The sequence below is a fragment of the Microtus oregoni genome, unplaced genomic scaffold (assembly GCF_018167655.1).
Source record: "Microtus oregoni isolate MIOR12 unplaced genomic scaffold, Mior012 000004F_ref0000308, whole genome shotgun sequence".
Lineage (NCBI taxonomy): Eukaryota > Metazoa > Chordata > Mammalia > Rodentia > Cricetidae > Microtus > Microtus oregoni.
The window spans coordinates 31,506,638-31,519,384 of NW_024543063.1; the positions used below are offsets into that span (position 1 = coordinate 31,506,638).

General features: G+C 51.1%; 1 protein-coding gene across 2 annotated transcripts in view; it reads right to left on the reverse strand.

The window, feature by feature from the left end:
* The window catches only part of Acsf3 (acyl-CoA synthetase family member 3), a 38,702-nt gene extending 27,286 nt beyond the window's left edge, over nucleotides 1–11,416 (reverse strand). Inside the window, exons 1-5 of one of the 2 annotated variants that reach the window (XM_041649425.1) lie at nucleotides 11,301–11,416; nucleotides 5,030–5,718; nucleotides 3,877–4,032; nucleotides 2,598–2,752; nucleotides 499–644 (exon numbers count right to left, since the gene is read on the reverse strand). In XM_041649425.1, the coding sequence (XP_041505359.1) occupies nucleotides 499–644; nucleotides 2,598–2,752; nucleotides 3,877–4,032; nucleotides 5,030–5,695 (1,123 nt within the window). In that variant the 5' untranslated portion in view covers nucleotides 5,696–5,718; nucleotides 11,301–11,416. Of the gene's footprint in view, nucleotides 1–498; nucleotides 645–2,597; nucleotides 2,753–3,876; nucleotides 4,033–5,029; nucleotides 5,719–7,729; nucleotides 7,793–11,300 lie in introns of those variants that run through there. The other variant, XM_041649426.1, reaches the window with a different exon arrangement.
* Nucleotides 11,417–12,747: the final 1,331 nt, after the last annotated feature.

Sequence of the window (12,747 nt, forward strand, 5' to 3'; positions counted from 1 at the left end):
TCACGGAGAAAACCTGGACATGGTGCTCACAACACCACCACAGCTCAGGCCAGAAGGAAGCCAGATGTTTCAGGATGATTGCTAGGTTCCCAGGAGGGGCAGCTCTATGTTTGGGGCACTGAGAGGGGAATGAGCTGCACTGAAAAGCAAAGCCCCAGGACGGGAATTCAGGACTGTAGCTCCTGCCTGAGGGTGGAGAAGGTATTGGCAGGCCAGGGACTGTGCCCTGAGGTTGGGCTCTTTCCAGAGCACTTGCCATCCACTCAAGCTTCGGGTTGTGGTCTTCCCCAAATGATCTAACGGGGCTGGAACGAAGCACCCCGCTGGTAGAAAAGGGACAAGGGGAGAGGGAGGCTGTCACCTTGAGAAGGTACTTCTGGCCCTGTAATCTGATGCAGAGGGCAGTGTCCTGTGTCCCTCTTATCTAAGTGCAAGTAGACCAGGAGCCGCATGTAGGGCACAAGAAATGGAAGGGGAACAGCTGTGGGGCAGCGGTACCTGGCAAGCGAGCCTCCGTCAGGGGGTTGGATAAGGCCATGCCAATCTCCGTCATGCCATAGCGCTCCAGTAGTGTGTGGCCCGTGGCGCTCTTCCACTTCTCCAGCAGGGGGACAGGCAGGGCAGCCGAGCCTGACACCATGAGCCTAGGCAGCACAACCACAGGGGCTTACTTAGCTCTGCTGGGGGCCGCTCACAGGCACACTTCCATCTTTAAATTGAACATTCATGATCAAAGTGAGCTGGGGCTAAAACTGGCTTTCTAAAAAGCTTTTTTTTTCCAGTATGTTTATGTAAATGTAAGCTGTTCTTTCAAAGGGATGTTAGCTAAAGCAGCATCTTCGGTGGCACCAAAAGTACGATGCTGATCACCAACAGTCCTAAAAACAGTGGCCACGACGGGACGGTGGTGATGGGGGAAAGGCCACACACCTGCAGGAGGAGGCAGACGCTGCCGAAGCTGGAGGACAGACAGAAGGACGGGCAACTGGAGGCGGCGATGGCAGTGATAGAGGGAGTGCTCAAGCGTCCCTACGGTGCTTTCTGCCACAATCCCATGGAAGGTGTCATCTAAAGTGAGGTGGGAACCAGTCCTATTCTCCTCTAGAGATGTATGGCCAACAAGAGACCAGCAGTCTGCTGAGGGTTCTGTATTTCAGAGACGGCAACTGTGCCCATGGTTCTGTGGGTTTGGTGGGATCTACTGATCTTTCCCTAGCTCTGGCTCCTGAGCACTGGTTACCCCAGAGTGCTTCAGAGACAGGCCTGAGTAGGGGCTCAGAGAGGCAGCAGCTCCATCCGAAACAGGGCCCTCATTTCCTCAAAGCATGTTTTTGGAAAGGGAGCATAAGAATGGTAGGCAGCAAAAATGTAATGCTATTGCATTTGTCTCGGATAATCCGGAAGTCTCTCAGGGACATAAGGCACTGCTTCCTGAGCCCGGATGTGTGGCATACAGAGCTGGCTGCTGGGCAGCCACACAGGTCATGCCTGGAGTTTTAAATCAAAGCTGTCCCTGCAACTCTCATCCAGCTTCAGCCCCTTCCCAAGTGCCACACCCCTGTTCCTCTGGCAGAAGAGGTGAAGCACCCTATCCACCCCTGCTGGGAACATGGATCAGGTCTGTGTGTGATGTTCAAGTAAGCCACACTATGTAGTAGGCTTTCTTTTGGGCCACCAACCAGCTACGAAATCATGCCATGGACTCTCAGCCTTATCTTAGGCTTGTCCCACCAGCTCTTATAACTTAAACCAATCTGTTTCTCTTCATCTACATTTTGCCTCAGGGTTTTTACCTTCCTTTCCTTACCTGTGTCCTACTTTCACTGCTTGCTCTATCTCTGGCTGGCCCTGAGTGTCCTGTCCTACCTCCTCCCTTCCTCCCCCACTTCTTCTCTCCTAGATTCCTCCTCCTACTTATCCTCTCTGTCTGCCAGCCCTGCCTATCCCTCTACTGCCTAGCTATTGGCCATTCAGCTTTTTATTAGACCAATCAGATGCCTTAGGCAGGCAAGGTGAAACAACAATTCATCTTTACATAATTAAACAAATGCAGAATAACAAAAGCAACACACCTTTACATAAAGCAATATTCCATAACAACATTATGATCACTTGTAGTTAGCAAATCACTTTTCAACATAAAGTTGGGAAAGAAAATTATATCCATAGGCTCACAGGAGAGAGAAGGCAAAGTTCATGCCACTGAACAGGTAACAGACTTCACTCAGCTCATGGCCATGAGAAGTTCCTGTCCAGAAGCCAGGGGAGGAGACTGGAGGGGAGTCTCAGAGCCAAGCCAGAGTGGACCAGGGAGGAGGCTGCTCCAGTTCTCAGCCTTCTTCCAGCAGAGAAGCAGAGAGACATGAGAGGCAGAGGTGCCAGGGGTAGACAGACACGTGCGCGTAGATGACTGGGGGGGTAAACAGACATGTGGGCATAGATGATGGGGGGGGTGTTAGACAGACATGTGGGCGTAGATGACGGGGGGGGGGACCCAGCAGAGGACAGAACACAGACGTACACTACCAGATGTACAGAGCCATCACACACTAAGCATGAGGCTGCCTGCTGACTGCCAATGGGCCCCATCCACTCACCTAATCTTTTCTTTACAAACTGCACGCACGAAATCCTGGACGTGGGGCTGTGTGAAGTGCTTGTCGTAGTAGTCCAGCAGTTTGCTGTAGATCGTGGGCACTGCCATAAATACATTAATCCGTGGAGTTTCTGTGCTCAAAAACTTTTCCCAAACCTAGAGGGAGACAGGACACAGCACTCAGTAGAGGACAGCACAGCTGCCAGCCACACGCTGCCTCCTGCCTCCACTGCAGGTCTCTCCTAATGACGGATGCTGTAGCCTCATGGGGCAGCCTTTAGACTCTGGACAGTGCTCAACACAGGCAGGAGGTGGGCTGTAGTCCTATCCAGAAAGCTTCATGTGAACTTTGCATTTTACCCCATAATAAATTTCTAGTAATATTTTGTATAAAAGCACTTAAATTTCTCACCAGTTACATTTTTATTTCAATACGATCAGTATGAGGCATGCAGGACAAGACTGAACAGTACCATGCTGTCATCACAGGCAAGGGCAGAGTCTGGCTCATAAATTAAAAATTCCAGATTGTCAAAAAGGCAATTCCTTACAGAACCCTCCAATTCCTAACAATCTTCACCTTGCAGTGACTGAGCAGAGGTCCCAAGAGTCAAACAGATGGAAAGAACACAGGTGCGAGACCTGCTCCTTCCAGTTCCAAGTGGGAGTGACAGTGTGAGCTCAGCCTGCTCTAACGCAGCAGTGTCCTTGAGCTGCTGCTCTGGAGACACTGCCCTGGGCAGTGATGCCACAGCTCAGTGACGCTGGCCCCACTGTCATCTCCCCTGCACAGGACCAACATCGACTGCTGCAGGAGAAGGGACACCAGGGACTCCTGTGGGTTCCCCAGCAGGGGGTCCTTTGTGGGAACTGGAGAAGATGTGGCAGAGGACAGGCTGCTCCTCATGTCCTGCTCCCCGATTGGAGAGGGGATCAAGTTGTGGGTCTAGCCACAGGGAAATTATTCTGATTTACATGCACATTAGAGGATGCGAAAGAGAGATGACAGCTCAAGTTGGCTGCATTGAATGGGGAGATGCAGCCACAAGCCGAGCAGGTGCCTCTAGAAGCCATTTAAAAAAAGCAAGATGGAGAGACCTCTATGGAACCTTCAGATGGAACCTTGCTTTTGGCTCTACCAGACTCATTCTAGACACTGTCCTCCAGTACACTAGGTACCTAGGAGAATAAATATACGCTGCTTTAACCCTCCAGTCTGCACTGATCACAGCGCACACAGAAATTCACTGGGTCGCCGAGAACCGTGGGTCCTGCCTTACCTGCTGAGCACTGAACTCAGGCAGCATCACACAGGTGGCTCCTACCCAGAGTGGACAGAGCAGCTTGTTGACCACACCGTGGACATGGTGCAGCGGGAGGACATGAAGGATCACGTCATTCTTTGTCCACGCCCACGCGTTGACCAGCCCAGTCACCTGTGAGAAACAGCACTGCCTAAGAACAGGGATTGAGGGAGTGTGGGCATGACTGGCAGACAAGTGGTCCAGGGGATCCTGAGAAAGCGAAGGGAGAATAAAGATGTTCTTTGCTCCTGAAGAAGGGAAGTAACTGGGTTCTCCCACTTATTGGGAAAAGGGTAGCACAAACACGTAAACTGGGGACAGCAAAGACCTTAGAAAGCCCAGGAACAGGCTCTGCAAACACTGTGGGAGGCAGAGGCGGGATTTTGGCACTGCTGCCCACAGCATGGTCCCCGCAAAGGACAGACTGCAGCAGAGTTCAAGTCTGAACCCGCAGGCTAGCATAGCTGCCTACCTGTGCTGAGCCGTCTGTGGTCCCTGCACCACGGTCACCCGCTCAGCTGTGACAGGAGACCCGAGGCAGATTCCCAGGCATATTCTCAGCTCTCACTGAGAAGTCATTGGGCAAGGCTCCTTTGTGCGCCCTGGACCATCAGTGTGAGGATACTGGCTCCATCACAGCCTGTGTCTTTACTAGGGAAGAAGAAGGGCTCTAAGCTGAGTGTCCCCTCCAGGAAGGATGCTGCACAGGCCCTATCACATCTGTGTGTGGTGGCTGGAACCACATGCCATGCGCCAAGGAACCTGGGGGCTCACTTGCTGCCTTCCTCTGTGTGTCGGCTTTCATGTTACTTTACTGTTCCTATTGTACAGGAGACTTCACTGCACATACACATGGTTTTTAGAACGTGAGCTGAGTAAGTCAGACACAGAGTGAGGGACTGCTGAGTTTTGCCAAGGTGGTTCTGGGAGTGGCTGAATACAAAGGCAACGCACAAGGCAGGAGTCGACATAGAAGCTGCTCTTACAAATCCCAACCTAATGACAGCCCAACTATGCGATCTTGTCGTTCAGCGAAGCACAGCAGGACCCTACTCAGTGATGATGTAAGTGAGGCTGGGAGAGGGAGAGGGGAGGAGACAGAGGCATCTGGAGCGCACCCAACACTCACCACAGCTGCTAAGTTACGGTGGGTGCTCAGTGCACCCTTGGGCCTCCCCGTGGTCCCACTGGTGTAGAAGATCATAGCACCCCGGTCACGCCATTCCCTCTCTTGAACCGGCTGCTCTAGGGGCTGCTCCACTGTTCCACGGTAGACGGCAGGCGTGAGAGGCAGAAGAGGGACTCCCAGCCTCTGGGCCACTGGACTTAGGCGCTCCAAGTACTCCTGGCCCACCACGACCACAGAGCTCCGGGAGTCCTGGATGAAATACTCCAGCTGGGCCGCAGGGTGCTTCCAGTAGAGCGGGACGGCAATGCCGCCACTCATCCAGGAGGCCCACTGAGCTACAACATAGGAGACATCATTGGAGCACAGGAAGGAAACCCTCTCCTCCTGGAGGTCCCCAACCTTACAACCCCGAAGCCTGCAGATCTCCTGGGCCAGGCAAAGGCTGCGGTCATAAAGCTCCCTGTAGGTGTGACGGCCATGTTTGTCGATAAGGGCAATCCTGTCCCCAAAGGCCAGGGCGCGGATGAACACGGGGGTAATCCCATCTGTGCGGGCTTCTGGAGCTGTATGTAGGAGGCTACGTCCGCTGTGTCTTCTGGGAACCAGCCGACTGGAGGCCAAGGACCAGATGAGACGCCTAAAGGGCAGTGTCGAGTAGGGTGGCATCGCACCAAACACCTCTGGCCGGGCTGGGAGGATGAGAGTACGTGTGAGTGTGTGCCTGGTTCACCAAGTCTTGCTCCCAGCGAGGTTTAAAATACACCCTCCAAACACCCTAAAAGACTGCAGACACTCTGTTTTGTTTTGTTTTGTTTGTTTTTCGAGACAGGGTTTCTCTATGTAACAGTCCTGACCGTCCTGAACTCATTTGTAGACCAGGCTGGCCTTGAGCTTACTGAGATCCACCTGCCTCTGCCTCCCAAGTGCTGAGATTAAACATGTGCGCCACCACCGCCTTGTGCTGCAGACACTGTTAACATAGCACCCCTAAACAGAGAGAGGGGTCAACACTTTCAATCAAACATCTTTAGAAAGTGTCTAGTATAAAGCTTTTTAATCAGCTTCTTTAAAGATTTCAAAAACATGCAAAATTCCCAAACAATTTTAAGTTAGGAAACCCAAATATACATGCACTTAAGGTAGATCCTGAGTAATAGATTTTGGGATTCTGAGCCTGGAAAATCACTAGTCAGTAGAAGCAGGCATCACAGGGACTCAAAAGTCATCCTTGTGGAATACTTAACTATGCAAACGTGTGTTACATTTGCTTAGCTGAGAAATATCACTTTAACTGTGTAACGGTTCTGCTGCACTTGTTTAGTTATGTAAAGATGTGTTGCTGTTTCACCTTGTCTGCCTAAGGCACCTAATTGATCTATTAAAAAGCTGACCGAGCTGAGCTGTGGCAGCACACACCTTTAATCCCAGCACTCGGGAGGCAGAGACAGGCAGATCTCTGTGAGTTCGAGACCAGCCTGGTCTACAAGAGCTAGTTCCAGGACAGGCTCCAAAACCACAGAGAAACCCTGTCTCGAAAAACAAAACAAAACAAAACAAAAAGCTGACTGAGCTGGGCTGTGGCAGCACACACCTTTAATCCCAGCACTCGGGAGGCAGAGACAGGCAGATGTTTGTGAGTTTGAGGTCAACCAGGTCTACAAGAGCTAGTTCCAGGACAGGCTCCAAAACAACACAGAGAAACCCTGTCTCGAAAAACCACCACCACCCCCCCCCCCGCCAAAAAAAAGGTGAACAGCCAATAACTAGGCAGGAGAGGGACAGGTGTGGCTGGCAGGCAGAGAGAATAAGTAGTAAGAGAAATCTAGGCTGGAGAGAGAAGAAAGTAACAGAGAAAGAGAGGGACACGCACACAGACAGAAACCAGGCAGCTGGACACAAGAAGCAGGAAAGAAAAGAAAAGAGGCGGGGAGGAGAGAGGGAGGGAGGGAGAAAGGAAAGGTAAAAATTCCCGAGGCAAAATGCAGAAGAAGAGAAACATAAAGAAGGGCTAAGATAAGGCCAAGTATTCATCTAATAAGTCTCCAGTCCCAATTTGAGAGCTGGTTGGCGGCCCAAAAGAAAAAGCCTGGCACACGCCCTTGCCGCTCCCAGGACACATCTGAGACACAATCTTCTCAGGGAGGACACAGAGCTGCTTCTCTCTGGCAATCCGAAAGGATAGCCGTTCAGGAACTGCGACCCAGAAAGGCCGTCAGGCAGGCAAGGTCACCAGGCAGGAAGCACCAGTTTGTTTGTTTTTTTTTCTCCTCCTAACAGCGGAAAGATAACTCTTCAATCTGTCTTCTCAAACACAACTCCTAAATTATAGCTGGAACAAGCGGAGGAAGAGTGCTCAGGGAGAGGGAGGAGATGTCACTGCTTAGTCCTACCGGGATGCTCCACTGGGTATCAGCTCTGTGGACCCTGAAGTCCACTCCAGAACAACATAGGGGCCATCGCCCTCCACACTGGCTCTGCATAAGGCATCTAGTGGGTCCAGAGGCCACCCAATATTCTGGATCTGCTTCCCAGTGCTAGCTAGCAACATAAATTCCTCTGGTTATAACCCTCACGTCATACGTCGCCCCTGCCCAGGCCTCTCACAGTGAGAAGACAGCCCCCACCCCCAGTCCATCTGGCCTCCAGCAGTTAGAACACACCACTCTCCACTAAGCCCCCCCCCCCGGCTGCCACACCTACCCCGCAATCACTTTGGCTTTCACTAGAGCAGTCTCCCCCAACCACTGCTGTGAGACAAGAGGCCACACCTGCTTTGGAGGACTCTGAGCTAGAGGGAGTGGCTCCGTGCAGAGGTTCTGCTCAGCTGAAGGCACACCTGCTTTGGAGGACTCTGAGCTAGAGGGAGTGGCTCCGTGCAGAGGTTCTGCTCAGCTGAAGGCACACCTGCTTTGGAGGACTCTGAGCTAGAGGGAGTGGCTCCGTGCAGAGGTTCTGCTGAGCTGAAGGTACTGCTAACCTGTTGTTACAGAGGCACTAAATACTGGGGTGTTAGATATCACTCAGTGCTAGAGGTCAATAAAGACACCGGCTGAGGGGACCTCTGCCCCATCCCAGGCCATGTGTCTAACCTTCCCCCACAGACACAACAGCTGTCATTCTTTGGGGTGAAAGCTGGGAGCCCTGAACTATCCTAGGACAAAGGCAAAATGACCATCTCTCGCCTTACCTCCCTTCATTCCATCCACACCTCACAGAATTACCGCATGCGAAATTCCCTCATGAGGTCTAGTGGAAACTAGCAAGCTCCCTGACACATCTCTGACAACTTTCCTCTTCCATTAACTTGCCAGGGGCAAGCCAACATAACATTACCTGCTGCCAGTACTAAAAGCAGCTTTGCCTTTTTGTTTGTTTGTTTAGACAAAGTTTCACTATGTATCCCTGGCTGTCCTGGAACTCTCTCAATAGACCAGGCTGGCCTCAGACTCAGAGACCTGCCTGCCTCTGTCTCAGCCTCCAGAGTGCTGGGATAAAAGGGATTAGGGTGTGTTGTCACCACGTCAGGACAGCTTTGTTCTCTTAAGTACAGCCTATTTGTGATACTTTAATAGTTATCTAGCCAAGCAAATTCTACATCAATAAATCTTCCTAGAACTAAATTTCGTTCAGTGCTCAAGATCTTTGGGTTTGACTAAGTTTCCCTGCCCCCTTGCTGGGGTTGGCTGACTTCTCCTCGAGCCAGGCACTCTGGTCAAGACAGCAGCAAAGCTCCACCTCACTCTTCTGTGCAGAAGTTTAGTTCATGGCTGTTTGCGGCTCCATGCACAATGTCTGTTCCCTAACACACTGACTCCTGGAGACCACACAAGGTCTACATACGGCAGTGAAGTACCACGGCTGCGCTTGGCGCTGCTCCACAGGGGCTCAGAGGTCCTGGTCTGTCACACCCTGGGTTTCTACTTCTACAAAGAAACTGACAAATTCAAGGAAACAGTGGGGCTAGGCAAGAGAAGCCAAGAACGCATCAGCCATGTGGCCTTCCAGAAGCCAGGGAGCGTAAAGTAAATTACAGTGCTTTCATTCTTACTCCAACACATTCTCCTCCGTTTGCTTTACAGTCGGAGATGCCAAAAACCAAGAGAAACTCAAAGAGAAGACCTGCTGTGTGGGATTTCAGAATTACAGACTTGTGGCCAGGTTCCTGGGGGTTAGAGTATAAGAAGACTCAGGATGCTGGGGATGAATGGGAAGGACAAGACAGTTGGGAGTCATCTACTGTCTCTGCACAAGGGAACAGAAAACAGAGAAATTCAAACAGAAGACCTGCTGTGTGAGAGACACCAGGAGCTTCACAAGTGCTTCACCACAGCCTCCAAAATGGCACAACTCTCCTGAAGTGCCAGGAGAGCTGAGCCCTCGGGAAGTAGTTCCTACCCATCACCCAGATGTGGGAACGCGCCTGCATCAGGAAGCTAGGTTCCGGATCAAGAATTGCCCCGAGAGACTATGGCACACAGGAACAATATACAAGGCCCTGGGAGAGCAGTCCTGATATACTCTAGTCCTGGGGAGGCCATGAGTTTGAGTCATAAGAGAGAAGCCTTCTCAGCAGTAGCACACATAGCTGAAACCCTTTTTACCCCACGTTGCATTGACACTATGACCTTAGGGATGCAAAAAGATGCTCGCACACGTGGTGACTGGTTAAGCTGAAACCAACCAATGGTCCTCAGAAAAAGTCTAAGGTCATCACGCACAGACACTCAAATATGCATGCTCAGTAGGGTGCTGGTCTCCACTAATCTCTGTTTACCCTACTTTTGACACCACCATACACTGCGAGGTGGTAGGACTGGGTCAACACGGCTAACCAGGCATAAGCAACACAGTGGCATGGTCACAAGATTCAGAGCAGGCAGAGTTGGTGATGCAGCTGCAGGACCTCTGCCTGGACTCTACTTACAGCACAGCTGAAGAAAACAGCACTGCCCTCTGGGACAAAGTCCTGAGCCCTGAAGGTTGGTGGCATTCCTACCATGTACAGACACTGAGCATCAGGAGGGGTCAAGTCGGACTCCTCGTGGAACAGACTTAGTTATAGTTCCCATGGAGACACCCACACCAGGAAGAACGGTGACCGCCATGAGGATACACTGACCCCGGTGTGGTAAGTCAGGGAGGAGGGCAGAGTGAAGGGCAACCCGAATCCTGTCTGGACAGCTGTGCACAGGCTGGGATGGCACCGTTGAGCCACCTTTAACTCTTGTACGTTTTACCATGTCCTCTGAGGCAGTGCCTCACTCTCCCATACATGGAAATGGGACCAGTTCCGGCCTCCAAAGCTGCTCTGGTCTTCGGGCGTGAGCCTGGCCCAAGTGCTTATACATCTGTCAGTGCTGAGCTAACTACTAGCTCATTCGGTTAGAGCATGTTCTTCAGAATAAAACAAAGTCTGTCTATTGGGAGCATTTGACATTGCATGGGCCTCTGACCCCTTCAGGTCCAGGGATACCAAAGAATGCACGTGATACCTGTGGGTCAGGAACTGTCAAAACTATATTTTAAAGTAGCATCCACAAATAATAAAAAAATGTTAAAACCATATCCACTCTACATAATAAACTACCATTTAAAAAAGACATCTAGGAGCTGGGAGTGTATTAGGAACTGCTTGCCTTGTTCCCCAGCACCACCTAAAATGGTCATAGTGGAGGCAGGAGGTTCAGAAGTTCAAGGTTATTAGGCTAAATAGTAAGTTCAAGGCCAGCTTGGATACCTGAGATCGTGTCCCTACATTTAGAAAATGAAGCCATCTATCTCAAGTCCAAGAACAACAGCCCTGTTTCACGACAATCACGTTGGCCTTGGAGGAAACACTTAGGACATTCACGCTCTCACAGTTACTCCCTCGAGGGAAAGCACAGGTTCACCCGCGCTCCCGCAGCAACATCTGGAGCCTTCCACAAGTCTTAGTGGTGGCCACAAACAAGTTCCCTGCCAGGACGAAAATCAAAACAACTTCTTTTAGTGAAATTCCCGGTCCCGCTCCAAGTCCAGCAGCCCTTCCTCGCAGGCACACTTGCCCTGCCCACGCCGCCACAGTCTGCTTTCGGAACCCATCGGCCTTTCGGAGCCAGGCCTGAACTTGCATCCCACGCGGTGCTCCACGCAAACAAACCAGAGAGACGCTCCGCTAGGACTTCAGCACTGGGAGATGGGTACGAGTTTAACATTCAGCAGAAGTTTCTCGCGCGCGAAGACAGACAGCTGCCCAACAGCTCCCACTAACCCCTGAAAAGCTCCAGCTCACCTCGACACCCTCTTTCTTGTCCCCTGCAACGCGCTCACCGGCGGTCAGATGGGGGTCACTGGGGGTGGGGCACCGGCCTGAGAAATCCTAGGGGTGGATCAGGCCGGAAAGAGTCCTACACCTAAAAATGTCCGCAGGCGAAATGTGTCCGTTTATCTAATCTGTCCCTGTGTGCATAGCCTCGGTAATGGGTTCCGGACTCGAGCGTTCCGGCTTATTCACAGACCAAGACTGGTCTTAAGTCCTGTGCAGGATTGCCAAAGAGCGGCTTTTAGGTGCTTGACGGCTGTCTCCAGACCTCTGGATCCTTTGTCCTGATAGAAAAAGTTCTATGTTGCTTGCATTGGGTCAGCTTTAACTTTTATTTATTTTTTTTTAAGAGAGGGTCTCAGGTAACCCAAACTGGCTTTGAATTTACTATGTAGCCAAAGATGACCTACCTCTACCCTTTGAGTGCTGATTAATGATAGGCTGCCTCACCACACCTGGCTTATGCAGCGCTGAGGATAAAGCCCGGGGATTCACACATGCACCCCAACAACTCTGAGCTGTATCCTCAGCCCTCAATTTTCGTTTTAATAGGCACCATGGTTGCCGTGACAGGAGGCACTATAGAGCTGTGGGTAGAATGTAAATGGGCTCCCTTGGTCCCTGAAAAGGGGATCCTTGGCTTGCAGCTGAGAGTCTGTGTGTTAAAGGTGATTTTTAAACCCGTGTGACACATTGTGTGAGAATCCCTCCTCACAGGTACTCAGGAACTGTGGCAGGGTGTTTTCTCTATAGCATAGGCTGCCATCACATTCCTGGTAATTCCCCTGCCTCAGCCTCCTGAGTATTGGGATCGCAGGTCTGTGCCACCACAGCCAGCTTTAGGGTACAGTAAAGGAAATATTGAAAGCTAAACGCTAAGTCCATTCGTCAGTGGCAGCAAGGCTAGAGACACAGTTCCACCACCTGCAGTAGCCGGAGCAGCTTCCCAGACCTCCACGTCAGTAAAATGGGGATTCTTGACTCTGGGCTTCAGGATGTCAGTGTGAAGCGAAGTTGGAGTTATTAAGATGTGGTTTTAGCGTAGTTTTTTTTTTTTTTTTTCGAGACAGGGTTTCTCCGTAGCTTTTGGTTCCTGTCCTGGAACTAGCTCTTGTAGACCAGGCTGGCCTCGAACTCCCAGAGATCCGCCTGCCTCTGCCTCCCGAGTGCTGGGATTAAAGGTGGGTTTTAGCGTAGTTTTAAGCATAGACCTTGAGACAGACTGCCTGGTGGGGAACTGGTTTAGGACAAGGATGGTATAGACCCCAGTATGGATGTGGGCTTCAGAGGGGAACACTCAGTGTCTTTACAATAGCCAAATACACAATTCAGGTGGCTTCTGAAGTTACATTGTTTCTAATGAACACTGTTTCCTTTTCTTTCCCTCTTTGGTAAAGGAGATCACAGAGAGGAAGGG